Source organism: Podarcis pityusensis (genome assembly GCF_964106645.2).
Source record: "Podarcis pityusensis genome assembly, chromosome: 8".
Taxonomy (NCBI): Eukaryota; Metazoa; Chordata; class Lepidosauria; order Squamata; family Lacertidae; genus Podarcis; species Podarcis pityusensis.
This window is the reverse complement of record NC_138033.1, coordinates 26,144,212-26,171,161: the sequence shown is the minus strand read 5'-3', so window position 1 is coordinate 26,171,161 and position 26,950 is coordinate 26,144,212. Positions and strand designations below refer to the sequence as shown.

The 26,950-nt window shown below is 45.3% G+C and overlaps 1 protein-coding gene and 1 long non-coding RNA gene across 3 annotated transcripts; both read left to right on the top strand.

The window, feature by feature from the left end:
* On the top strand, window positions 1-5,803 carry LOC308483984. Its single transcript, XR_013989852.1, has 3 exons — window positions 1-257; window positions 1,416-1,836; window positions 4,748-5,803. It is a non-coding gene; the product is annotated as an uncharacterized lncRNA (long non-coding RNA).
* A 10,437-nt stretch (window positions 5,804-16,240) lies between these two features.
* Window positions 16,241-26,550, top strand: PDIK1L (PDLIM1 interacting kinase 1 like). Of its 2 annotated transcripts, none has more exons than XM_081016781.1 (3): window positions 16,241-17,046; window positions 21,050-21,351; window positions 23,094-26,550. In XM_081016781.1, exons 1-3 carry the CDS (start codon window positions 16,992-16,994, stop codon window positions 23,832-23,834), a joined length of 1,098 nt encoding a protein of 365 aa, XP_080872907.1. In that variant the 5' UTR covers window positions 16,241-16,991; the 3' UTR covers window positions 23,835-26,550. The 2 variants fall into 2 exon arrangements, with proteins under 2 accessions (XP_080872907.1, XP_080872908.1); XM_081016782.1 differs by lacking the exon at window positions 16,241-17,046 and adding an exon at window positions 17,990-18,174.
* Window positions 26,551-26,950: the final 400 nt, after the last annotated feature.

Sequence of the window (26,950 nt, the reverse complement as noted above, 5' to 3'; positions counted from 1 at the left end):
TATCTGCCCAATGACTGGGGTGGCCCTATGTACACAGTGCAGTGCTTGCTTCTCAAGAGGACTGCAGACACTGATCACCTCTGAGCGCCTGCAGCTCTATTTTTAGCCAGCCTCCTCTCTAACCTCTTAAAGAACTTCTGCCCTGCGTTCCCATCTCTCTCTTCGCTGATGGGTTTTGCAGGGAGCCAAGTAACAGCTGGGACAAAATTAGCAGCTTTACGCTGAACTTGCTGCCCAATGCCGGGAGCCGTTACGAGGTAGAGTTTCTTTTATTAACATTTCTGCCCCGAGACAGCTAGCCAAGCCCAGGAGCTGTGGGTCTAGGAACAAAAGAAAACTCTCCCCACCTCCATGTTATCTTTCATAGTGGATTGTAGCAACATGAATTTCAAAACTTGGGGAACTTGCCAAATACAAATAAGACGCCTCCGTTTGCTCTTCCTGACACTGCTGCCATAATTTAAAGCATTGCACCACTGCCACTATCTGAAGTGGGCTAGTTATATGTACTTTCCCACCCAAGAAGTGCAAATTACAACACTTCTTTTAAGGACACTGGACAAACCGAGGCATGGCAGGAGCTGCAGACTCTCCAAGTATCCCTCTTTTCCAGGGACAGTCCCAGATTTACAGAAGCTGTCCTGGTTTCTGATTTGAGCCAGGAATGTCCCACTTTTCCTTAGGACATCCCTATTTTCATCAGAGAAATGTTGGATGGTATGGAGTTATCTGACCGCCTTGAGCCGTCTGAAGGCAGCCTTGAAGGCAGTTTTAAAAAATATTTAATGTTTTATTATGTTTTTATATATGTTGGAAGCCGTGCTAAGTGTCTGGGGCAACCCAGTCAGAAAGGTGGGGTATTATAATTACTACTACTACTACTACTACTACTACTATTACCGTAAATAAAGTAAAGATAAAAGGACCCCTGACCATTAGGTCCAGTCGTGGCCGACTCTGGGGTTGCGGCGCTCATCTCGCTTTATTGGCCGAGGGAGCCGTCGTACAGCTTCCGGGTCATGTGGCCAGCGTGACTAAGCTGCTTCTGGCGAACCAGAGCAGCGCACGGAAATGCCGTTCACCTTCCCGCCGGAGTGGTACCTATTTATCTACTTGCACTTTGACGTGCTTTCGAACTGCTAGGTTGGCGGGATCGGCAAGTCCTAGGCTCTGTGGTTTAACCCACAGCGCCACCCACGTCCCTTCTATTATTAAATAGGATGTAACTATTTTCATTGGCGAAATGTTGGAGGGTATGGAACTGGGTAGAATCCTTACCTAATTTGGGGGCCGCAGTCCCCCTAATACTTGGTGCTGTGAATCAAGGGCATAAGTAGAAGGAAATCTGAGCTCTCTAGGTGAGCTCATCAGAAGACCCGTTAGTTTAGCTCTCTAACTCAGTTCTGTTTCTACAGCAGGTATTCAGATACTTCTGGCAACTGCACCAGCAGCGCACAGAGGCAACAGCTCTCCCATGCTGTTTGTCCCTGTTACCTGGTAGACTGCATCTGGAGTTAGAGGTTTAATTTAGCTGTCCTGACCAGTAAAACCTTCAAGTGCAGATGTAACCTACCCCTGAATGCCAAATGCTGGGGATAAACAACAGGGGAGATGGTTGCTTCTATTCTAAAAGAACAGTCAAGTGCATTTTTTCCGAGGATCTCTAGATGCTATGGAAGAATCTAGTTCAGGAAAATGGCCAGATACTGCTGCGAAGACATGCCAATAACTTTAGGGGGAATCGACAGTTTTCCCCTCCCAGTGATATAATTCGCAGCACCTTCAACCAAAATTACAGCTCCCAGGATTCTTTGGGGAAAGCCATGTGCTTTAAAGGTAAGGTGTGAATTCTTATACAATAAAAAGTTGGCAATCCAACAGGAAAGATCTTATTTAGCTATTAGGATGAAATGTAGAAATGCAACCTTTCTGTATGGCCCATGGCACTATCACCAGCCACACCCCTTTTCCCCATGGCTGGGATATTTCCCGAATTCTCTAGGAAAGAAGAAGTACTGAACTATTACCCAGCAACGACTTGATGCAATGATAACCAAGCTGTGGTTAGAGGCCACCAGCTCCCACCAGCCCTAGCCAGCATAGCCAATGGTCAGGGAAGATGGAACAACATATGGAGTCCAACAACATATGGAGGGCACAAGTCCCCCAGCCGTGACTTAATGCTTTTCGCTCAGCTATTGGATATATAAGCATTGTTATATTGTTGTGTTCATGAGAGGGATGTGTTTTGCACACAGAATGTCCTAGGTTCCGTTCCTGGCATCTTCAGCCGTGTTGTTGTTAAAAAAAACCAGCAGGTAGCTGGTGATGTAAAAGAATTCTGCTTCAGATCCTGGAGAGCCCTGGCCATTCAGATTAGACAACCAATGAGGCTAGACCAGATGTGGGGTCAGGGATGGTGGGAGTAGCAGCTGAGCAACCTCTGGAGTGCGAAAGGTGCCCTACACTCCGACCAGGCAGACAAATAGACTAGAAGGCCTGGAAAAGGCATGTTCCTAGAATGATTAGCTTCATTCCACTGGTCCTGGAAGACAGAAAGAAATTAAACCAGCCTTCTCCAACCTGGCGAGGATCTCCAAAAGTTTTGGCCTACAACTCCTATCAGCTCGAAGCAACATGTCCATGGTCAGTAGGAGCCATTGATCATGCTGGAACTAGGGGCTGATGGGAATTGTAGTCTGAATTACCTGGTGTGCACTAGGTTGGGGGAAAGCTGATTCTGGCAGTTGCATAAGGGCTGCTTTGTGCACCCTCGACCACTGGAAATTCAGGGATTGCTCACTGTCATGTGATGAGAAAATGATGACCATATTCTGAAGCACCGTCACTACTATTGGGGGGTTTCCCAGATGTGCCAATGCTGTTTTCCTGGGGCTCAGCACTCCAGCATCCTTGGGTGAATAATTAATCTGGTAAAAATTGTCACCTTCGCCTGGGTTTAAAATCAGCTGAGGTGAATATTTCACCTGTGATGAAATGTTGCAGTGTGGAGTGCTCCCCTTCATGGTGCCAGCCAGCCACTCTCTCTCCCAGGATACTCCATTCCATCCCTGCCCCCCCCCCCAGTTTTTAGTTCCCCTCAAATATTCAGTCGGTGTCATTAAGCCTGCTCAGTACTTGTTGGACTGGTTTTTGGGGGTCCTTCAGAGGGTTTTTTAAAAGATATTTTGCACTTGGCAAACCTAGACAGCATCTTAAAAAGCAGAGACATCACCTTGCCAACAAAGGTCCGTATAGTTAAAGCCATGGTTTTCCCAGTAGTGATGTATGGAAGTGAGAGCTGGACCATCAAGAAGGCTGATCGCCGAAGAATTGATGCTTTTGAATTATGGTGCTGGAGGAGACTCTTGAGAGTCCCATGGACTGCAAGAAGATCAAACCTATCCATTCTTAAGGAAATCAGCCCTGAGTGCTCACTGGAAGGACAGATCGTGAAGTTGAGGCTCCAATACTTTGGCCACCTCATGAGAAGAGAAGACTCCCTGGAAAAGACCCTGATGTTGGGAAAGATGGAGGGCACAAGGAGAAGGGGACGACAGAGGACGAGATGGTTGGATGGTTGGTCTCGAAGCTACCAGCATGAGTTTGACCAAACTGCGGGAGGCAGTGGAAGACAGGAGTGCCTGGCGTGCTCTGGTCCATGGGGTCACGAAGAGTTGGACATGACTAAACGACTAAGCAACAACTGGTAGAACTTAGTTATAGATAACAGATAATTTCTACATAGATCTCTAAAATTGGGTGGGAAGGCTTTTTCAGCCCGAGGACCACATTCCCGTTTGGACAACCTTCTGAGGGCCACATACCAGTGGGGGGTGGGGCCTAAAGCAAATGTGGGTGGGGCAACAAACACACATTTCCCTTTTGTCCAATAGGCTAGTTTCTACCAGAGGTGGATTTAGCAGTGCAGAGCCTTGGAGATGCCACAACTATGATTTACAATGGAGCGCAAGAGGCAGAGAGGTTCTGAATTTTGGCTTTGCACAAAACCCTGCTGAAATTGGAGACCCCAAGGTCTGCCACAGCTTCTAAGAGAAGACTCCCTGGAAAAGACCCTGATGTTGGGAAAGATGGAGGGCACAAGGAGAAGGGGACGACAGAGGACGAGATGGTTGGGTAGTGTTTTCGAAGCTACCAGCATGAGTCTGACCAAACTGCGGGAGGCAATGGAAGACAGAAGTGCCTGGCGTGCTCTGGTCCATGGGGTCACGAAGAGTCGGACACGACTAAATGACTAAACAACAACAACATTTTGCACTTCTGCAAACCTTGGGATTCACCAAGCCAGTTGCTACCTCCCCTTGTGCACTGTTGGTGATGTTTTGGCTATGTTCATGGGAATGAATCTGCAATTTGTATGCTATCTAGCCAGTGGGAAGAACCTCTGGTCCTGCAAATGTTACTGAACTACAGCTCCCATAATCCCTGGCCATTGGTCATGTTTGCTGGGGCTGATGGGAGCTGTAGTTCAGCAACCTCTGTTGGGCCAAAGGTTCCTCATTACTGCTGCATAGCATGAAATGCATGAAAATAGAAAGTTTCCCATTGTTCCAGCAGTTTGTGAAATACATATGCTCCCAGCTTGGTAGGCACTCCGCTGCTCTTAGAGAAAGGGTTTCTCTAATTTGGAGGGTTTAATAGATTTCACAGAATTATAGCGTTGGAAGGTACCACAAGGGTCATCTAATCCAACCCCCGCAATGCAGGAATCTTTTTTCCAAAGCAGGACTTGAACCCAGGACCCCAAGATTCAGAGTCTCTTGTTCTTCCAACTGAGCTACCAGGAGTTGGGCTGGAGCATTGTCCTGAAACCTGAAGAAGAGATATGAGCTTAATTCAAGCAAAAACAACCACCACAATGCTGGCTTTTATCCAACAAAGTTTTACCCATTGAAGTTAATGGGTCCAACTTCGTCATGCTCATTCATTTCAATGGCTCTAACTCTGGACAGGATAAGCTTTGGGTGCAACCCAGGAACTCATATGACCAGGGTTTCACATTCCATTGCATCTGGGGACCCAAATGATAAACAGGTTATTATTCCAGATCTTCACGGAGACCTGTAAATATTGGCAGCCCAAAGGGTGCGGAGGGGAGGCAACAGCACAATTTTAGCACAGTGACTCAGAGGGCTGTGATTCCAGAGAGCCTCGTGTTAATCGGGTTGGCACTCTCCGGGGACGCATTCCAACCTCATGTAAGAAAGCAACTTGGGTGCAAGACCAAGGGGACAGCTGGTCCTGCGAAGCCTTCACCCTGCCCCCTCCCGAGTCTAACAGCCTTAACCAATTTGGTGCCCTTCCAGGTGTTTTGGACTACAATTTGCCATCAGGCCCACCAGTCCAAAACATCTGGAGGGTGCTAGCGGAGGCTGGTCTAGCAAACCCCTTTCAACCCTTTGGGAGAGCTGCCCTGCTGGAATGGCCTAGCCTACCTCACAGGGTTGCTTTGAAGGCAAAATGGAGAGCGCGAAAGAGAACCATGTGCACTACATGGGAGGAAAGGTGGGGGAGAAATGTAGTAAATAAACAAACTTCAGGAGGTTTTGCTTGACTGAGGTTTTGCTTGACTGATGGCTTTTCAAATGCTCTTCTGTTGCCGTCTTCTACAGTTGTACTCTATACTGTATCTTTACTAATGCTGTATTGTTTGAAAATCTTTGTAGAACCGCTTTAGGAGGCTGCATACCTGAAAAGTGGTGGTAAATGCATAAAATAAAAATAAATAATGGGTTGAATCCAGATCAAGGCTATTCTCCTTTATCCACTTACATTCCAGTTAGCCAAAAGCATTAAAGGAGGGTAGGAAGTGGGGCTGGTGAGGGACTGGGGAGAGTGGGTGTGGCTGAGGAGGGAGTGTGGCCTTTGGAGAGTCCTGAGGGCCAGACAGAGAGGCCTAGTGGGCCATGTTTGGTCCACAGGCTGAAGTTCCTCACCCCTATATTGTAGGGTTGCAGATAAAGCATTATTAACATATGGTAATAACTCAGGGGTTGGTCTACACGGGGGGACAACGACACTATAAATAAGTAAGAAAACCGCGAAGAATTTTTTTTGCTTTCCAGCGCCATCTGGCATTGCATGTTTATAACGCATTCAGAACACTGTTTTTTTGATGATGATGATGATGATAATAATAATAATAACAACAACAACAATAATAATTTATTATTTCTACCCCACCCATCTGGCTGGGTTTCCCCACCCACTCTGATGATGATGATGATGATGATGATGATAATAATAATAATAATAATAATAATAATAATAATAATTTATTATTTCTACCCCGCCCATCTGGCTGGGTTTCCCCAGCCACTCTGGGTGGCTTCCAACAGAAGGTTAAAAATACATTAAAATGTCAGTCATTAAAAACCTCCCTAAACAGGGCTGCCTTCAGATGTCCTCTGAATGTCATATAGTTGTTTATTTCTTTGACATCTGATGGGAGGGCGTTCCACAGGGTGGGCGCCACTACTGAGAAGGCCCTCTGCCTGGTTCCCTGTAACTTTGCTTCTCGCAGTGAGGGAACCGCTAGAAGGCACTCGGCACTGGACCTCAGTGTCCGGGCAGAACGATGGGTGTGGAGATGCTCCTTCAGGTATACAGGACTGAGGCCATTTAGGGCTTTAAAGGTCAGCACCAACACTTTTAATTGTGCTCGGAAACATACTGAGAGCCAATGTAGATCTTTCAAGACCGGTGTTATGTGGTCTCAGCAGCCACTCCCAGTCACCAATCTAGCTGCTGCATTCTGGATTAGCTGTAGTTTCCGGGTCACCTTGAAAGGTAGCCCCACGTAGAGCGCATTGCAGTAGTCCAAGCAGGAGATAACTAGAGCATGCACCACTCTGGCAAGACAGTCTGGGGGCAGGTAGGATCTCAGCCTGCGTACCAGATGGAGCTGGTAAACAGCTGCCTGGACACAGAATTGACCTGCGCCTCCATGGACTAATGTAGCTGAATCCTCAGTAGCAGCGTTAGCTTACAATAAGATATATCTAACTGGCAGCATTGTACATGGTGTTGCTTGGGAACTCCAAGAACAGTGTAGTTTTGAATTCATTGTTTAAAAGCTGTGCAGTTTTTAAAGGTGCAGTCCACCATCTTGATTCAAAATGGCACCCAACCATGTAAGAAAAGCTCAGGAACCATCACACAAAATTCAGTTATTATATCTTAAGAGATATCCAAATGCACAGAGAACAAACAAATGGCTTTCCAAAAGATATGGTGGAGTAGTAGGAGAGGAAGTGATGCATTGTTTTCCTCAAATAGTTGTGTGACCTTTTCTTCAGGCTAAACACTAATTTTGCTACAGAAGAAGAAAAAAGAAGAAGAGGAAGGAGGAGAAGCAGCAAAAGCAGCTTGCAAAATATTTCAGTCTGTGCAGCCTGGCTAAAAGCTGAGCAATCCAGATCTAATAAGGAGACTCGCATAGGGTGACCAAGGACCAAAGTAGACAAAGCTCTTGCACCTTTCATAGTTGTGGAGCGGGAATTTCAGCAGGTGTAGCTTATCATCCAAGCTGGCAGTGGCTGTTCTACACAGTCTATTAAAGGTGCAGGAGCCCATTTGCACCTGGTCACACTAACTGCAGGGTGACCTGTCCCCTAGGTTTCATTGCAAGAAAAAGAGCACAGTCAAGTTTTACAGAAAACAATCCCAAGGCCAAGGCTGCAATCCAACATCCACTGACTTGGGAGTGAACCCCATGGGGCTTACTTGCAAGTAAACAGACATAGGATTGGGCTTTGCAGGTGACTAGCTGAAGACCAGGAATAGAAACTCACTCAGGAGCACAGATCACATTGCCTGCTCTGTTTATTATTTCTAAGGCCAGAAGGTGTTTTTGCCAGGCCTGATTCTGTTTGTTTGAATCTTCCAAGAATGAGAGTGCAGTTACACCATCATTCTCCTGTGCAATTCAGTTCTTGTGACTTTTGAGGGAGGGCACAGATGTCCCTGACAGTGTAGACACATTTTCTCAGACAGCAACAGTATGGGTAAGACAGAAATTCACTGTCTTGGACCTATCGGTTTATAGGTCTCTCTCTCTCATTTCCAGAAGAGTTAAGCAACACTAACATCTGTTGTGCAGCCTGGGAGAGTCTCAGCTGTTGTTTGGAGAGGTGTTGATCTGGGCTCTCGCATATCTGCCTAGTGAATGAGTTGCGACCTGAACTTTATGACTTCCCCCACCTCCTCCTCATTCTCCTCCACCCCCAGTGAAAATTGACAGAGTCCTCTGGCTGAGGTCAAGGTTTTAGTTTTCAATATCAGTTTTCAATAATGCCATGGGCATTGACTTATCTGCCAGTCAATTAGTTTCATTATCTGTCACTGTTGACATGCTTACTGTTGTTGGCATCCATCTGTCTCGAGAGACAATGGAGAGGGACAATGGAGTGCGTCTCCACAGTCAAACTGCTGTGTTAGCAGCACCAAAGTGACCTCCCTGGAGCATAAGCCTGGGCAGTTTGTGAATGGAGGTCCTGGGCTGCACAGACAATAAGACATCCCTCTCTTGGCCTTGCTGATGTGGTCCAAAGGAAAGCAGAGCAATATGTTTGGCACCAGCTTGGCTGCAGGAGGTGTTGGAAGGAGGTGTACAAGTCGCCACCTAATCATCTCCACTCTGGATTTGTATAGGGTCTACTCTTTAGCCTTTTCTTCTCCTGAAGATATCCCGCAAGGCAGTAGAGGTTTAGGATCAGAGGGTATCTTCTCCTAGACGGGCTACCTTCCCAGGTTGACGAATCCCATCTGTCCCTCACTTCCCTCTATGACACATGCAGAAACCGCCTTTCTGACCGTTGGACCCACTCTTGGTGTCATCTGCTCAATTCGCTGGAGCTGGCATCACTGCTCCCCCTTCCGAAGCAGCTGACATTGAGAAACAATGGGGAGAGACTGTCTCCTCTGGCCCTGGTTCCCACCAATCACTTCCTCCTCCTCCTCCTGCGTAGGAGTCTGTTAATCCTAGCCAGACAGTGGGTCCTCCATATTGTTTTCAGCACCTGCTACAAACTTTTTTATCTAGGCAAGCCAACCCAGACATGTAATTTTATCATGAATGTTCGTTTTTTAACTTCTGACTTTATATTTTAAAAGAAATTTTATACCTGCTAGTTTTTAAATGTTTCATTTGATCACTTTTTTTGTTATACGTAAACCACTTAGAGGTCTTTGTTCAGCTGCCCTTTTTTCTCAAACGTAGCCAATGTTGTGTACTGACTATTGACCCTGCTGGCTTGGGCTGATGGGAGTTGTAGTCCAATCATTCTTGGAGGGCACCACTTTGAACTGCCCTGCTTTTGTTGATTAAGTGGGATATACATCTTGTTAATCAGTCAGTACTGTGTGGAAAAGGACTTCCTTTGAATCTAAAAGAGCAGAAAGGGTTCATCGTTTGTGAAGTTTATCTTCATTGACAACTAGTGGTACATAGTGATGCAAGAGCCACAGCATGATAGAAAGTTTTAAATGGCCAGACTGTCATGTGATAACTGTGTGATCATCATGTGCATGACCTGCAACTGAATCTAAAGCAGGAATTGCTGTTCATCAACTGTTCTCTCCTGCAACAGCTAAGCTGGAAGGCGGCCACTGGTGGTGGATTCTCACTGACATGCTGCAGCCAAAGGGAAAACACCAAACGGCCTCACTCCTTGAGGGAGTCACTTTGGGAGTGATACAAGGGCAAGGGCCACTATGTATTTTTAATGTTATTATTGAGATGGTTTTCGTTGGTTTTATTGTATTGTGCATTTTATTGAGCAGAAAACTCACGGTGCAGAAGATTGCACTGTGCATCGTGCCACAAACTTACCAGCAACCCACTAGTGCAGTCTCTTGCACAGCAATATTTCAGTAGCGCAAAAACATTTCGTCTGCAGAGCAATTATACCACTAAGTGACCTTCCTTACTAATACACTGGAAACAAATCAGTATCCCCATATTGATGATGGGAGAAGATCTGATAGACAAAAGATGACCTAGGCTACTTAAGGCCAGAATGGCAAAAGTGAGATTAAAACCGTGCATATCCTGATGAATACTTCCTTACCTCTCTTGGCGAGTACTGTGAAATAGATCTTCTGCCTCAGAAACCCATGGATTTATAGAGAGAACTTGTTTACTAAAAAGTGATTGCCTTCTGGGAACTTCTCTTACAGTGGCCTGGAATTGCTGCTTCTCAGCCAGCAGCTGGTATCCGTCACTCAGTCTTCAATCATCAATAGCCTTCTGGAGAGAGCGCTTAAAACCAAATGCTTCTAATTTACTCCACTGTCTGAAGACACCCAAAGCTGTCCGGACATGTCCTCCTATGCCCTTCTGGCTTGAGGATTCATTAATGGCCAGGTTCCCCCATTTTTCAGCCACCTGCCAATGGTTCCACTCTGAACAGATTGTGAATGATTTCTATATAATTCATCTTTGAAATGCAACTTTCCTTTTGCTTGGAGGCCTTTTGAAAGAAAGGGGATTGGCCATTTTTGGTGGAGTCCATGATGTGAGCTTCTTACAACAAGAAAGAACAGTTTACCTATTTCTGCTTTCCATGCTTTAAGCATGGTTTGTGTGTACCTGTTTAGTGTTGCGGGAATTTTCCTTAGTCTGACACAAAACCCTACACATACATTAAATAAAATAGAAACATCGCCACCTGTCTCCACCCCCACTCACCATGGCTCCCTCCACCTCTTTCTCCCTTTTCTTCCTACTGTAACACTAATGTCTCAACAAATGAAACTGATCTGTAGAAAATGTAACTTGAAAAAAGACACATTGCAGAAGGAACAGGACCAACAAGGCCTCTTTTCCTTAGCAAATTAAAACACTTTGCAATACAAGCTCCGCTTCCACTGCACACTGCTAGTTGTGCTTTGTGGCAGTGCGATTTGCATGCCACTTACATTTATTTCCATTGGCTGTCGTGGGACAGCAAAATGATCTTTAGCGGTAAATAATCAAATGTATGTACAGGCATTCCTCCCCTGCCGTGCTAGAGCTCCATTTTGTGCAGAAACTTGAGTCTAGTGCAAAGTTGTCTCCTCGGCAGTGGCAGGGAATTGAATGTGCATGCTCAACCCGGCTGTCATGGGAGGCCAGAGGAAGCGGCAACCAAAAAATGGACTAGAAGGATTAATGGGAAATCACAGCCTTTCAGTGGTCCTCCCCTGGAAAAAATGAGTAAAATCCAAAACAAGCAGTCCAGTGTGAAAGTAGGACCCCAACAAAATTATAGCCGGATAAATAAGCCTAGGCCTAGGAGAAAGTTTGGATGGGCTTTCAGGTTCAAGTCCCACAGAGATAAAGGAGCACATTGTGAGAGAATCCTTACTGGCATTGCCCATCTTGACAAACTTTAGAAATGTGGAGCCAAACCTTTGCTATCAGGAGCAAACTTGCAATATTTAGAAGAGAGACTGGGAGGGGGGGGGTTGAATGTAGCTCTTGGAACTCTTCCCAGGCCATGCCCCTCGTGGGTCTTGCATCATTCTCCCAAGTGGCTTTGCCTGTCTGCAACTCTGATCGTGCCTCCTGCTTGTCTGGGTGGAGGATAAAGAGGGGTGTATGAATACATGTAGAAGCTGTGGCAGACCTTGGGGTCTCCAATTTCAGCAGGGTTTTGTGCAAAGCCAAAATTCAGAACCTCTCCGCCTCTTGCGCTCCACTGTAAATCATAGTTGTGGCGTCTCCAAGGCTCTGCACTGCTAAATCCACCTCTGGTAGAAACTAGCCTATTGGACAAAAGGGAAATGTGTGTTTGTTGCCCCACCCACATTTGCTTTAGGCCCCACCCCCCACTGGTATGTGGCCCTCAGAAGGTTGTCCAGACGGGAATGTGGTCCTCGGGCTGAAAAAGCCTCCCCACCCAATTTTAGAGATCTATGTAGAAATTATTTGTTATCTATAACTAAGATCTACCAGTTGTTGTTGTTTAGTCGTTTAGTCGTGTCCGACTCTTCGTGACCCCATGGACCAGAGCACGCCAGGCACTTCTGTCTTCCACTGCCTCCCACAGTTTGGTCAAACTCATGCTGGTAGCTTCGAGAACACTGTCCACCCATCTCATCCTCTGTCGTCCCCTTCTCCTTGTGCCCTTCATCTTTCCCAACATCGGTCTTTTCCAGGGAGTCTTCTCTTCTCATGAGCTGGCCAAAGTATTGGAGTCTCAGCTTCAGGATCTGTCCTTCCAGTGAGCACTCAGGGCTGATTTCCTGAAGAATGGAGAGGTTTGATCTTCTTGCAGTCCATGGGACTCTCAAGAGTCTCCTCCAGCACCATAATTCAAAAGCATCAATTCTTCGGCGATCAGCCTTCTTTATGGTTCAGCTCTCACATCCATACATCACTACTGGGAAAACCATAGCTTTAACTATACGGACCTTTGTTGGCAAGGTGATGTCTCTGCTTTTTAAGATACTGTCTAGGTTTGTCATTGCTTTTCTCCCAAGAAGCAGGCATCTTTTAATTTTGTGACTGCTGTCACCATCTGCAGTGATCAGTTCTACCAGTAGGTTGTTTGATTTTTCAGTGCTCTTTTCTCTTTTTCATCATCCTCTGTTGACTGGACAGTTTTCAGCATCCTCTTCTAGGAACTATGAACCAACATTTTGCCTACCTCAGAGCTCCAGCTCTTTCTAGTGCTTGGTGGGGAAAAGGGCTCTTTCTGAAGGTACAAGGCGCCCCCTCCTGACACACAAACCCCCAAACACTCCTGGTTTTTCCCCTTCCCACCATGCATTCTGTTAACAGCTGCTGTGACTATTTTTGAGTGCTGTGTGTGTGCCTCTTGAGGATCTACAAATGGGCGAGGAGAGAGAAGCTTGCTGACAACATGTCCAGAATTACTTTGAAATCCGCATATTCTAAATTGGCTCTGAGCGCTGCTCCATTGGATAAGCAAATGGCTAAACACTGAGACCCACTTTATATAATAGAGTTGTATCCAATCTTATGTTCTCCTACTCAGCAGTTTGAAATTAATGGACATGACTAAGTTTGGTCCATTACAGTGGTACCTTGGGTTAAGTATTTAATTCGTTCCAGAGGTCTGTTCTTAACCTGAAACTGTTCTTAACCTGAAGCACCACTTTAGCTAATGGGGCCTCCTGCTGCTGCTGCGCCACCAGAGCACGATTTCTGTTCTCATCCTGAAGCAAAGTTCTTAACCCGAGGTACTATTTCTGGGTTAGCGGAGTCTGTAACCTGAAGCGTATGTAACCCAAGGTACCACTGTACTTCAATGAGTATACTTTGAATAAAACTTAGCTGGCGACAACACTAGGTTTTTACTAAGGATGTAATTCACAGTGCAACATGTATTAACCTGTGAGTAAGGCTGTGTACATGTTATGAGCTTAAAACACAGCTAGGTAGTTCTTTATCTCCATTTGAATCGAAGATGGTTTTGTGGGGAAACACATCAAAATATTGGATTGGGGGGGGGATGCATCAACATATTGGATGATTTGGTTGCCAATTACCTATTGGAACCCATTTGGTCTGTGGGGTGAGGCAGCGTCAAGGGAGTGGTTAGAGCCCAGAGTTTTACCTGTTGCAATCACACAGAGGTATTTGTAGGCACTGCTTTTTTTTCCTAGAAAAATAGGTGCTGGTACTCAGCATGAAGTTGTTTCACGAAGTGGCACATTTTTTAAGAACAAAAAAAGAGGTGTTGGTACCCTTGAAATTCCCCTGAAAAAAAGCACTGTTTATAGGTAAGGAAAAACAACAAAGCATTTTATTGTAGGAAATACACATTTGGATAGGAAAGTTTCTGGTTCTAGTTTAGCTTATTAGCCTATAGCAGAACAATGCAATCATGCAGGTTGCTTTGTCCTTTCAGAAGACAGTCCCAGGGTGACCTCTCATCTTGAGGTGCAAGAGAAAAGTATGAGAGGGGCAGGAATCTGTAAAGCAGGGTGCAACCTAAGACATATCAGTCGAACAACAGAAGGTAAGAGGAAAGCTAATCGGAAGTCAAGATACAAAATAGTCTAGGGAACCTGGATGCCCCCTGACCAGGGCTTTTTCCCAGGGGGAACTCATAGGAACTCAGTTCTGGCACCACTCAGGCCATGGCCATGGCCATTCTAAGAGAACAAGGGAGGTGTTCATGGTGAGTTCCGGCACCATAGAAAAACAGCACTGCCCTCGACTCTATCTGCCTCAAACCTCATGCAAGCCCCTCTTCTGCCAGCTGAGTTGCACTGAAACTACCAAACAAACTATAGAATACCATAAGAAATGATGGGATAGATACAGGGTAGAGGCTATCACCTTGTGTACACTGCCTCACAAATCAGGGTGGGAGTGCACACTGGATGCAAAGTAAATGGGAATGTAGATGCCGCCTAAGTCCCACAGTGCTCACACTGGCTTAGACAGTAATCCTATATATAAAGCGGGAAACCACTGTCTCTCCAGAAGTTGTTGGACTCCAGTTCCATCACCCCCGACCATTGGCCATGTCAGCTGGGGGTAAAGGGAGCTGTAGTTCAACATCTGGAGGGCCACAGGATCCCAACCCATCCCAGATACATTTACTCCCTAGGACTAGGTCCCACTGAACTTAACAGGACATATTTCTAAGCAGACATGCATAGGATTGTCCTGTCAGCATGAAAAGTAACATGAAACTAGCACTGCACAGCACACAGCAAAATGCAGGTGTGTAATTATCTCACATGATCATTTATACATGCAGGATACATGTCGTTTCCAACATGTAAGTGCCTATCATGGACAAAAAATAATAACTAAGCCCCTATCTAGATGCTGGAATGTTCAAAACGCTTCCCTTGTTTTTATTTTAATAAGCCTTTTGGGCAGAGCTGTATTGTCCCCATAGTATGGATAAAGGGAGCTGAGAAACAGTGCTGAAAATTCATACTTTTTCTGCCTAAGCTTTAATAGAGCAGATTTTTTTTTAGATGCATCCATTACATTTATATTCTACCGTAGTTCCCAAGTGGTCCAAGCACCAAGCAAGACCTGCTTAGCTATAGCAATGCTGCTGCATCACGTTTTTAGACCAAGGATGGGGATTTTGTGGCACTCATCCCATACTGGAATGTTGGGATGCAAACTCAGCTTGTCTTAAGACTAATGGGGCTTTGCATGGGGAGAAAACAAGCAGAGAAACCTCTATTTCTGACCTAATTTGTGCTGACCTCTCTCCTCTCCCAAAGTGCTAGACTGTTGCCCTCATTTCTGCACTTCCTCCTTCTCGAGCTCACCTCTGCAGAGGAGACATCTTCCCTTTGCCTCTTTCTCCTGCAGAGATTCAACGAGCAAGCATGACTCCTTTGCATTCCCAACCTAGCTAGAACTAGGAACTTATTGCAGTGGCCAACTGGATGCCTGTGGGAAACCAGCAAGCAGGATTCAAGCCCAAGAGCACTCCCCCGCCCCATGGTCTCCAACAGCTGGTTCTCACAAGCATTACTGCCTGCAACAGTGGAGGCAGAGAATTGCCATGGCGGCTATAGACTTTGATCACCCTTTCCCCTATGAATTTGTCTCATCCTCTTCTAAAGGTTAGTGGCCATCGCTGCCTCTTGTGGGAGTCAGTTCCATAGTTTAACGATGCCCTGCACATAACAGCTTTTATCTGTTCTGAATCTTCTTGCATTCAGCTTCAATGGATGTCCACGACATTATGAGAAAAACTTCTCTCTATCCACTTTCTCCATGACATGCATAATTTTCTAAACATCTGACATGTCACCTCTTACTCACCTTTTCTGTAAACTAAATATGCTGCAACCTTTCTTCATTGGGGAGTCACCCTAAGGCAGGCATGTCCAAAGTCCGTTTCAGGGGCCTAGGGGTAAAATCCTAAAAAAATCTGGCCCTCTTTGAAAAGGGCCTAAGGCAGCGATCAGCAAACTTTTTCAGCAGGGGGACGGTCCACTGTCCCTCAGACCTTGTGGAAGGCTTGACTATATTTTGGGGGGGGGGGGTGACCGAATTTCCATGCCCCACAAATAACCCAGAGATGCATTTTAAAGAAAAGCACATTCTACTCATGTCAAAACACCAGGCAGACCCCACAAATAACCCAGAGATGCATTTTAAATAAAAGGACACATTCTACTCATGAAAAAACACGCTGATTCCCAAACTATCTGCGGGCCAGATTTAGAAGGTGATTGGGCCGGATCCGGCCCCCGGGCCTTAGGGATGCCCTTTTCTGAGTGTTTTCCAGCTCTAGAAATTCTTTTTTGAGGTGAGGCAACCATAAGTGTACACAGTATTGCAAATGAAGTCGCACCACAGATTGTATAATGGCATTATGATGTTGGCAGTTTTATTTCCATTTCCTTTCCTAATGATCCTTAGCATGAGATTTGCCTGTTTCACAGCTACTGCACACTTGATGTTAAGAGTTGTGGAGCTGCTCCATAGTAGCTCTACAGTGGAAATTCAATGGAGGTACTGGTCTGTGCAGATCCTTCTGCAATTGACAGGTGAGCCCCTCTAATCCACAGCAGGTCCTTCTGCAAAGCTGCACTTCATCTTCTCTCTCGCTGAAGCACAGACAACCACCCCCACCCCAGATGCCATATAGATAAAAGTGATTTCATTCTCCCTTAATAGAGAAAAATGGGAAGACGGTGTCCCTTTAAGGGAAGATACCAACAGCCCTCCATTCTCAGGAGGAGAGGGGTGGGAAAGATCTTACCATCAGATTGCAACCTTCATGTGTCTGCAGCAGCCACAGAAGCATGTCCCCATGGCGTGGTGGGGAGAGGGGGGATAACAAAAGGTGTCACTAAGCTTCCTCACGTTGCAAAAGCTATTTATATAAGGACAGCTGACTCTTTCCTCTCTCCTTCCTTTCTTTAAGAAAGGCAGACAAATAAGAGATTCCAATTTTTTTAAGCAGCAGCAACAACAAAAAAGAAAACATTGGCTAGCAATCTAATTGAAAGAAGAAAAATAAATATGAGAAATGCACAAAAATCCAGCGGGGACTCCAGCAGCAAGACTTCTGGGTGACAGCTACGGTAGGTATTTTGCAGGGGGCAAGACAGCAAGTAGGAGGCAGCCGGGAGCAGAGCGGTGGCAAGTGGCTTATCGCGCACCGTTGCAAATAGGCCTCAGCACCTAATTTGGGAGGTGGGGGTGGCGGGAGGAAAGGGTGGCGGCGCGTGCAGATAGGCTCCCCGTTTCTGCGCAACCTCTTTCATTCTCCACCAGGCGCCGTGCACTTCTCCGCAATCGCCTGTAGGAGCCGCCTCGAAAGCGGTGCATAATCCGCCGTTCCTCCGCACGCTTTAACGCGGTTTGCGGCGGCTGCGCTCTCGCAAAGGCAAGCGGCGCGCGCCTCCCCGCCGCTTCCCGTCCTCTAGCAGGGAGCTCTCATGCTCCATGCCCATTCCCACGCCGCGCGCTAAGCAGAGGCTCCCCCGCTTTGCCAAATGCACAAGGGCCGCCGCGCAAGCCCGTCGGCGCGCTCCTCGAAGCTGCGCATTGCGATCCCGAATATACGAAGCGTGCTAGTCAAAGTCAGGAGCAATTAATAATCATCATCATCATCGGACAGGAGCAATTAATAGCAGCAGCCGTAATACAACGTCTCCCAAATAAAGCACGGGAAATAATACTGCATTAAATAAATAAGCAAAACCCGTAGCAACGAATGCCGCTTGCTTGAGGCAACGTTCCACGCAGTGCATGCAATGTCTCCCTCCCCCCTGAAAAAACAACCCCCAAACTCTCTCTAGCGGACTTTGAGCCGTTCTCGCTCCGCGAGCAACCCGAGGTTGCCCAAACTCAGCGGAGGGTGGGAGCCGGGAGCTCGAAGCACCGGCTCTGCGGCTTCAGCAGCCAATGAGAAGCGGCGCGCGGCACGTTGCGAAGGGAAAGGAGGCGGACCGCCCCCTTCCTCCGTTTTCAGCAGCCAATCAAAAGAGGGGGCGGTGAGTTTGGTGTCGGCCTGGCTTGTCTGTCTGGTTGTGCGCGAGCGCGCAAGCCTTCTGTTCTTGGCGCGGGTGCGCGCCTGCGCGCGCTGGCCCAGAAGGGGGTGTGTCGGCGAACCCGGGAGAAGCGAAGGCGGCGGCGGCGGCGGCAGGAGGGGGGAAGGGAGCCCGATAATGGCGGCCAGGAGAAGAGAACGCCGCGGCGCCTCTGAGGTAAATGTTTGACACATTCGGGCCTCGGCGCCGAGTCCTGGCACGGGAGCGGCGCCCGGAGCTCCGAGGACGCTCCGCGACAGGCCCTAGAGGCCGAGCCAGGAGCCCTGGCCGTCCCAGGGGCCTGGGCCCGAGGGAGCCCCAAGCTAGCGTCCCTGGCCTTGGGCGCTCGGAGCAGGCAGCTCGACGTCCGGCAGGCTTCGTAGCTCCCTTCAGACGCCTTCGTGGTGTCCTGGGAAGGCAGTCGTGGGAAATTGCGGAAGTGTTCGCGTGTCCGGAGCTCCGGTTCACACGTTACGTGACGAATACCCGGGTTGGCTTTCCAGGGGCTGGGCGGGGAGGGAGCCCGAAACAAGCTGTTCTAGCCTGGCCTTCTGTCGCTTCAAGGGAGGTGGGGTATCAGCAGGTGAGCTTTCTTTTTTTTAATGATACGGAAGTAAACACGGCCACCTGCTCAGTGCTGCAGGTCTAGCGGCGGTGACATCCCTGGTTGACCACCGGCTGTCAACTCCGTAGGTCTGTCACCAACTTTTTTGCATCGGGCGGGGGGAGGGTGCTGCTTTTGTCTCCTAATCAGCTGCTGCTTTTGCGGCTATTGCCAGGTGATAATTCTGCTGGAAAGCTTTGCCTGCTGGTTTCTCTGGAGCAAGTGACTGTTAAAGGCGCAGGAGCAGGCCAGGCCGGGTGCTGTCTTTCTTTCCTTCCTTCCAGGTGATTTTATATCTATAGGGGCACCCATCCGCTCCCAAAGCAGTCCTCATTTTCTTATCATTATGCCTGTGTGAAGAATGTGTTTTGCAAACAAGTATTTTGTGCCATTTGCAAGTTGATTGAAAACACTGACATGGCAAACGAGGCTGCAGCTATATGGGTTGGATCCAGACTTTGTCATACGTAGAGTAGCTTTATGGGGGCTTGAATTAGTCGTGGATCTAGCCCTGTGCACACTAACCTGTTGAATAGAATCAGACTGCTGCAGGTGAGCTGCAGTGTCATCTCTGTATATCTTCCAACTTCTGCAAGAGAAATCTGGGTGCCTGTATCTTTTAATGGTTATGCAGGGATGGTGTAAGCTGGCCTTCCCAATCTGATGCTTCAGACATCCAACTCCCCGTCAGCCCCAGCAACCATGGCTAGTAGTCAAAAGGGATGATAGGATCTGTAGTACAAAGTATCTGGAGGACACCAGGCTGCGAAAGAGTGATGTAAGATATACTGCTTGCAGTTCTCCTTCTGCATAACTAATCAAAGGGATGGAACCGCGACCTCGTTCTGCTGAATTATTTCACTGGTTAAAACAGGGATATGCTCAATTTAGATTATATGGAAGAGCTGCCTTTCAGTGAATGGTAAAAGTATGCTGCTTTTCACAGTGATGTGTTAGAGATTCATGAAAGGATTTTGGAAAATCCTTGCCTTGGGAGTATTCCTTTTCATAACATGTAGGAAACATGTAATCTTTAAAACTCGGTATTTGGTACTGGAGTTTCCAGAAGCTACTAAAGTATTTATTCCTAACAAAGGAAGCTGATATTTTTACCAGCTAAATAGGCATACTTGGAGAAAGCATGCACATTAGATACACAGCAATGTCTACTATACATAAACAAAGCGACACTTGGGGAATGGAGATAGGGGGAAATCTAGCTGATAGGGAGCTTAGAGAGTTGGAGCAAAACCAAACTGGTATGTGTAGTTCAGTGGAACCAGAATTCTGTGTTTTGTAGCAGGGGTTAGGAGCCTCTGTCCTACAGGCCATCCGTGGCCTTCCAGGGAGTCCAGTTTGCCCCATGAGGCCATTTCCCCCAAACCACACTCACTTTTCAATCAGCTGTCATCACTGGGTGACGTAGGCAAGGGGTCAAGGTTCAGTCCTCAGTCCTGCTGAACACGATCCCTGCAGGGAACGTGCTGAGGAAGCAGTCCCTGCAGAGAATAGTACTGAACTCTCTGCTGTCAGCTGATGAGCAGAGAGTTCAGTCCTTCAGGGTGCTGCTTTAACATATTCCCTGCGGAGAACATGCTGGTGAAACAGAACCACCACCCCTGCCCCATGGGTCAACTTTGACAGGTGGGCAGGAGCACCTACCTTCTAGGCATCTGACGGTTGTCGTGATGCATCATTGCAGATGATTGACAAGTGAGTGGCTCCCACCACCTGTCAAAGTTTGCCTCCACAGTTAGAGGAGATAAAGATTTGGCCCACTGGGGCAAAATATTTCCTACTCTTGTTTTATAAGTTTCCAAGGATTACCTACAGATTATCTAATAAAGCACCTCCTCGTCAACAATCTTGTACCTGCCACATGCTTTTGACAGTTGTTTCTCCTACTGTAAAAACTAAAATGCCCCTTCCCAAAGATCATACCCCTGGATGGGCGGGGTACAAATAAATTATTATTATTATTATTACTCTTGTCCAAACCATGGCATCATAGAAAATATTTGGCATGTGTCCCATGCTATGTGGGAGTTCTGTCTTTGGTTTAATATCTGTTTTGTAGTTTCTTGTATATTTATATGTTCATCTTCAATATTGAAATGTTTTGTTTCTGAAGAGCAGCTGCCAGTCTGTAGTTAAAATAACAAAAGATTGGTGCAAAGTCCTGTCCCATCTTAAATACTAACAGATGTTTAGTAGTGGGGTGGGTTATATAGATATTCCTAAGAAAAATATGTGTGGTCTGAAATTACTATATCAACAAATAGATATAGCCACCACACAGTAGCACAGAAATGAACTGAGAAGTGAGGTCCACAGTTGGGGTAGAGTGTATATTTATAGGATTGGGATGGCAGTGATGGGGCATAAGCATTGACAGGACATCTATCAGCCAGAAATTTCTTAGTTGTGCTTGGCTTTTTGTTCTTATAGATACCTTGACCTTGAAGATGGTGAGTAGCCAGCCAAAGTACGATCTAATACGGGAGGTTGGTCGTGGCAGCTATGGTGTGGTGTATGAAGCAGTAGTGAGGAAAACCTCTGCACGTGTTGCGGTGAAAAAGATTCGGTGCCATGCTCCAGAGAATGTAGAGCTTGCCCTGCGTGAATTCTGGGCACTTAGCAGCATCAAGAGCCAACACCCAAATGTTATTCACTTGGAGGAATGCGTTTTGCAAAAAGATGGCATGGTGCAGAAGATGTCCCACGGCTCCAGCTCTTCGCTTTATTTGCAGGTAAATGAAGTTGCAGGTAGTGGAAGAAACACAGTGGGTTAGAAGTAACGGGAAACAGAAAGGACAACAAAGACACAGATGCCAGAAGTGTGCATACTACAGTGTTCTTTAGAAGAGTGTTTGCTTTTCTGTTTTTACTACAGTTAGACACTTTTCCTGAAGCAGAAACTTAGGGAAAGCACACAAAACAGTTGTACACAAAGCTGTCATTGAATTTCACTCATCGCGGTGCCCCGATGCACCAGAAGCAGTTTAGTCATGTTGGCCACATGACCTGGAAAGCTGTCTGCGGACAAACACTGGCTCCCATGGCCTGAAGTGAGATGACCTCTGCACCCCATAGTCTAGTTTGACTGGACTTAACCGTCCAGGGATCCTTTACCTGCATGAGATTGTAAATACAACTGATTTTTCTAAACTTGAAAGTGCTTGAAAGAGGAGTGAGATATAGGAAACTGCTGTCCCACTGTCCAAAAGTAATAGGTCGCCCAACAGACTTAAATGACAGCCATGCCAACACAACATTAAATAACATTATTTTTGCATGGCAGGAATGTTAGTGGTATTATAGCAATAAGTACCGTTGGGATCATCCTGGGAAAAGAAGCATTAATAACCCTTTTAATAATTTTGTATCTGCTTCACAAAGTCATCACTGTATTAGGCAATGTTATGATCAAATAATCTCTAATGAAATACATTTTTCCAAGCCTTGAATGCATATTGCATTATTTCCAAAGGGTTGTGTTGTCTAACAGCACTATAACAACAAAATTAAAAATAAAAAGCCAGTCAAAGAATAAATTAATCATCTTTTAAAAGTCTTTCTATAGGCTAAATCATTGTTCTAATGTTAATTCTTATTAGCTTCTTCCCACTTGATATTCTAAAGAAGGAAAAAAGTTTTTTTAAAGGATAGCAGAACGAGCTTTGTGTCAAGCAGATTGTGAAAACAGCTGCTCAGCAATCTGCATTTCATGCAGTAAAATAAGCAGTAAAAAAATAACTTTGAGAACAAAAGCAAAGGCCTCTAATTTTTTTGTAGTTGTGCATTTTTATTGTTCTGTTAGGTTGGTCTGATGGCATTCATTCATGCAGATGGAGGGGAAAGTGTGTATCGGTGTCCCACTAGATACATATTCCATTAATCCAGAGTCAGTAATGCTCATAATAGTACTCATAATGGAATACTGTAGCTTCATTCACACAGTACACTAAACCATATCAAAGGAAACTTAACTGTGGTTTGTTGTCATGTTTGTTGGTTCACACTATTGCTTTAATCAGCCAGCAAGCCAGAAATGGAAACCATCCTTTGAAGTGGGTTTACAAGCCATAGTTCCAGCTGAGACTAGAGGTCCCCTGCGCTTTAGTGTCCCCTGCGCTGTAGAAAGGAATGCTGAGCAGATAGAAAATAAAAGCAGACAAGCAGCTCCAAACCATGATATGTCCGCATGTTTGGAAGTTCAAACCACGAGTTTGTACTATGGTTTAGAATTAAGTCTGTCCTTCCATGGAAAATGTTGGTTGAATGGGTGAGATGATTCCTATGCATGTATGGTGGCATCAGATGTCTTTTGAAAATACTGTTTAAAGAAGAAAGTTGGGAAGAAGGATGAGCACAAAGGGGGTATTTATAATACATGCATTAAAAGATAATGGGTTTCTAGCATTCCTTTTCATCAGCTGCTTTCTTGACTCCTACTTGCTGAACAGATTCCTTAAATGTTTTCTTATTACAGCTTGTAGAGACCTCCTTGAAAGGTGAAATTGCCTTTGATCCCAGAAGCGCCTACTACCTTTGGTTTGTGATGGATTTCTGTGATGGAGGTGATATGAATGAATATCTCCTGTCTCGAAAGCCTAGTCGTAAGACCAATACTAGCTTTATGCTTCAGCTCAGCAGTGCCCTGGCTTTTCTGCACAAAAACCAGATCATCCACCGTGACCTCAAGCCTGACAACATCTTGATCTCTCAATCCAGGATGGATGCTAGTGACTTGGAGCCCACTTTGAAAGTAGCTGATTTTGGACTGAGTAAGGTTTGTTCAGCTTCAGGACAGAACCCTGAAGAGCCAGTGAATGTGAATAAATGTTTTCTTTCTACAGCTTGTGGCACAGACTTCTACATGGCTCCTGAAGTTTGGGAAGGTCACTATACTGCCAAAGCAGACATCTTTGCATTAGGGATTATAATCTGGGCGATGTTGGAAAGGATCACTTTCATCGACACAGAGACCAAGAAAGAACTGTTGGGGAGTTATGTGAAACAAGGAACTGCAATTGTACCTGTTGGAGAGGCATTGTTGGAAAATCCAAAAATGGAGCTACTCATTCCTGTTAAGAAAAAGACAATGAATGCTCGTATGAAGCAGCTGATTAAGGAAATGCTTGCTGCTAATCCACAGGATCGCCCAGATGCTTTTGAGTTGGAACTCCGGTTAGTTAAAATTGCTTTTAAAGACAGCAATTGGGACACGTGACCTCTGTAGTACTTTGAACTCTTGTCAGGATTGTGTCTGTAACAATAGGGCAGCACTCTGTGGAAGCAAAAAACAGACTTAACCCAAAATTTAAGGTGTCAGGGTTCAATATTTCCCCCCATTGCATTTCTCTTGATTTTTGTAAACAAAGCTCAAGGTGGCTGTTCTTGTTTCAGAACCATATATGTATATTTCCAAGCTGCAGCTGTAATGCTATCCACATGGCCAGGAAACTTGACATTTTAGGAGGTGATTGCTTTCTAGGAATATTTCAGACATTCCAGTTTCATACTGCAGAATTTGGAATGCCCATTGAAGAGAAGGTTTGCATGCTGGTAATGCAAATTATTCAACTTTGTAGAGTAAGCATGTATATATTTATGTCTGTATGAGTGACTTGACTTCCCCATCTTTCGAAAATGTCCCCATTATTTATATTGTCTCATATTGAATTGGGTGACTATAGATCATCCATAAATTCCACATCATAGATATTCTCCACTTTTTTTTTAAGAAAAAAAAGTTGATGGCACAAAATATGATAAAACAAATATGATGCAAAGGGAACCTCTGGTTCTAGCACTAAGCTACTGTTGGGCAAATCTCTTAGTTTGGAAGGCTGCAATAGGTAGTCTGATGGCACTTCTTAGTTCATTGAGCATTCAGGTTCATTTTTTTTTGAGGTAAAGGAAGTCTTGTGCTAAATCTCTCTCTAGCTCCTCCCCCCATCCTTTGCATTTGACATCCAGCGTTACCTTTAATGCATTGTGTCTCTTTTTATCAATTTTTTATTTTATTTTATTTTTTACAAATGTAGATCATGGGGAACAGAAAAACCTCCCAAATTCTGCTGAAAACTTTGCAAATGAGAAAAAGGTTCCCATATTTTGTTTCCGCCCTGGCTTTTAGAGGCCAGTTATGCTAGCTACTCCCTCCCTTCTTAGCAGAGGTTCTTTTGGTCGCTTCTTAGCGGTGGTCTTGATGATGGGATATTTGTATTGTTCACTTATTTTGTGGAAGAAGGACTCTGAAAGCTTAGTGTACCATTGAACTATCCAGATTCTTTCTTGCTAGAAAACGTTGCCCGTTTGGGTGGGGTGTTCTCTACACAAAGTAATAGTGATTATTCTGTTGCTCTCATGTGAAAGGCACTTTTTTATTACTTTTGGGTAGTAGATGCAGAACATTTGGCACAACCCAGCCAGCTCCATCCATGCATAGAGAGCAGAGTCAAGAAGTGACTCAACCAAAGGCTAATCTAAACCCTTCCTCCATCACCTTGGTTCTTCCTCACTACTGTCTCTGTGTGCACCACATTACATCTGAAGCCTTTACTCTGCAAGAAAGCCCTTCCCTTTCTTGACTGCTACTCTGAAGTTTTCAGCAACCTTGATTCTCCCCCTGTGGTTTTTGGGGGTATGCAGGCTACTCTGCCCATGGCTCTCCACGCACGGGGTAAACAAAAGTTCCACGTTATGTTGTTTTGCATTAATATACAGGACTTGATAGCAGACAGGAATAAATACCTTGATTTCATGACTAAATAGAACTTCCACAGGGAAAACTGGCATAGTGTGTGTGTTGATTTCATTGGGGAAAATAACTGTATTGTCTCAATTGAAATAGTCTTGATGCCATCAGCTACAACCTGGAAATTGGAGTGTGAATTGACCTCCCCCCCCCCCCTCATGAAAGGCACTGGAGCAGATTATATCTTGCCTAAAATAACTGAGGAAATGTCATTCCAATGATCTTGGATTTCACAGAGACAAACTTCAGGAGAATATCAACTTGTATCACTTGACATATATGCGTCTGCCCAGCTTTCAGTGTGATGCTATAGTATATTTTGTCAACTGAGGATCCTATCGATGTCTGTTCTTTGAATGCAAAGGTAATACACAAGCCAGATTTTTTCTCTGCAGTTACAATGTAAATGTTCAGAGGCGGAAAAAACTCTTTAAAGCACCACCTGTGCCTTTAGAGACAAGATTATATTGCAGGTAGGAAAGCACTCCTGCAATTTTATCCATCAACAAATTTCCTTTAAAAATGTGTCAAACAAAAAGAGCACGACTTGCAGGAGTTTGGCAGTCTTTTCTTTGAGGACTGGAAAAGCAGGAACTCTCAGTCATGTACGTCCTAACTAGTCTGATTACTGTGTACAATTTCTTGGCACTTGCAAATCCTCAGCAAATCCAGATTCTGGATACATTATTGCATGTGCTTCATAGACACAGTGCAGTATCTAGTAATAGAGCAAGTTATATTTATCGTACAGTAAAACTGTTAATGCCCAAATGCACTGCTACTTCTTAAAAGAATTGGGGAGGCCTCACCAGGTCACCTCCTTTCATGGTGCTTAGCCCCTTGGCATTGAATGCTAACTTGATTGTTCATTAATTATCCACTGAAAAATTGTCCCTGAGATCTGTGTGTGTGATTTTTGTTGTTGTTGCTTGTGTTTGCTTTGGGTTCTTGTAAAATCTCCAAAATCAAAACTATTGTAGCAGCTACAAAACAATTCACCAGCGTAACAAAGAAGTTGAGATACTCATCAGCACTTCAGAAAGAAAGCAAACTTTCAAAGCTTTTCCTTAAAAATTGTAAACTCTATTTTGTGAAAAAATTATTAAAAAAGGGTGGAAGGAGAAATGATTGTGTAATTTATTGAGTTCGTGACTTTAAAAAGAAATAAAGTCTGAATTGAAAGAAATTGTGTTTGATATGCTTCTTTTGTGCTAAATACAAATTTATTTCCATGAACTATCCCGCTTTCTTGTGACACAAAATTAGCATTGGGACCAACACATGGTGGCCTTGGGGTGTGATAGTGGTGGCTTTGTTATGTAGCAAAGGTGGGAGAACCTCAGGCCCAGGGGCCAAGGCACTCCTCCTTGGTTTTTTTTATTGGTTCTGCTTCATACCCTGAGGGTTTTTGTCTGTCTGGAATGTGTCTTTGAACTCTGATAATGCCTCTTGTTTGTCTAGGCAGAGGATAGATAAGAGTGTGTGAATGTGGTAGAAACTAGCCCATGGGACAAAGATAAACTTTCCACCCGTTTTTTTCTGCCTGTTTTTGCATCTGGCCCCTCCCACTGTTGGCATGTGATTCC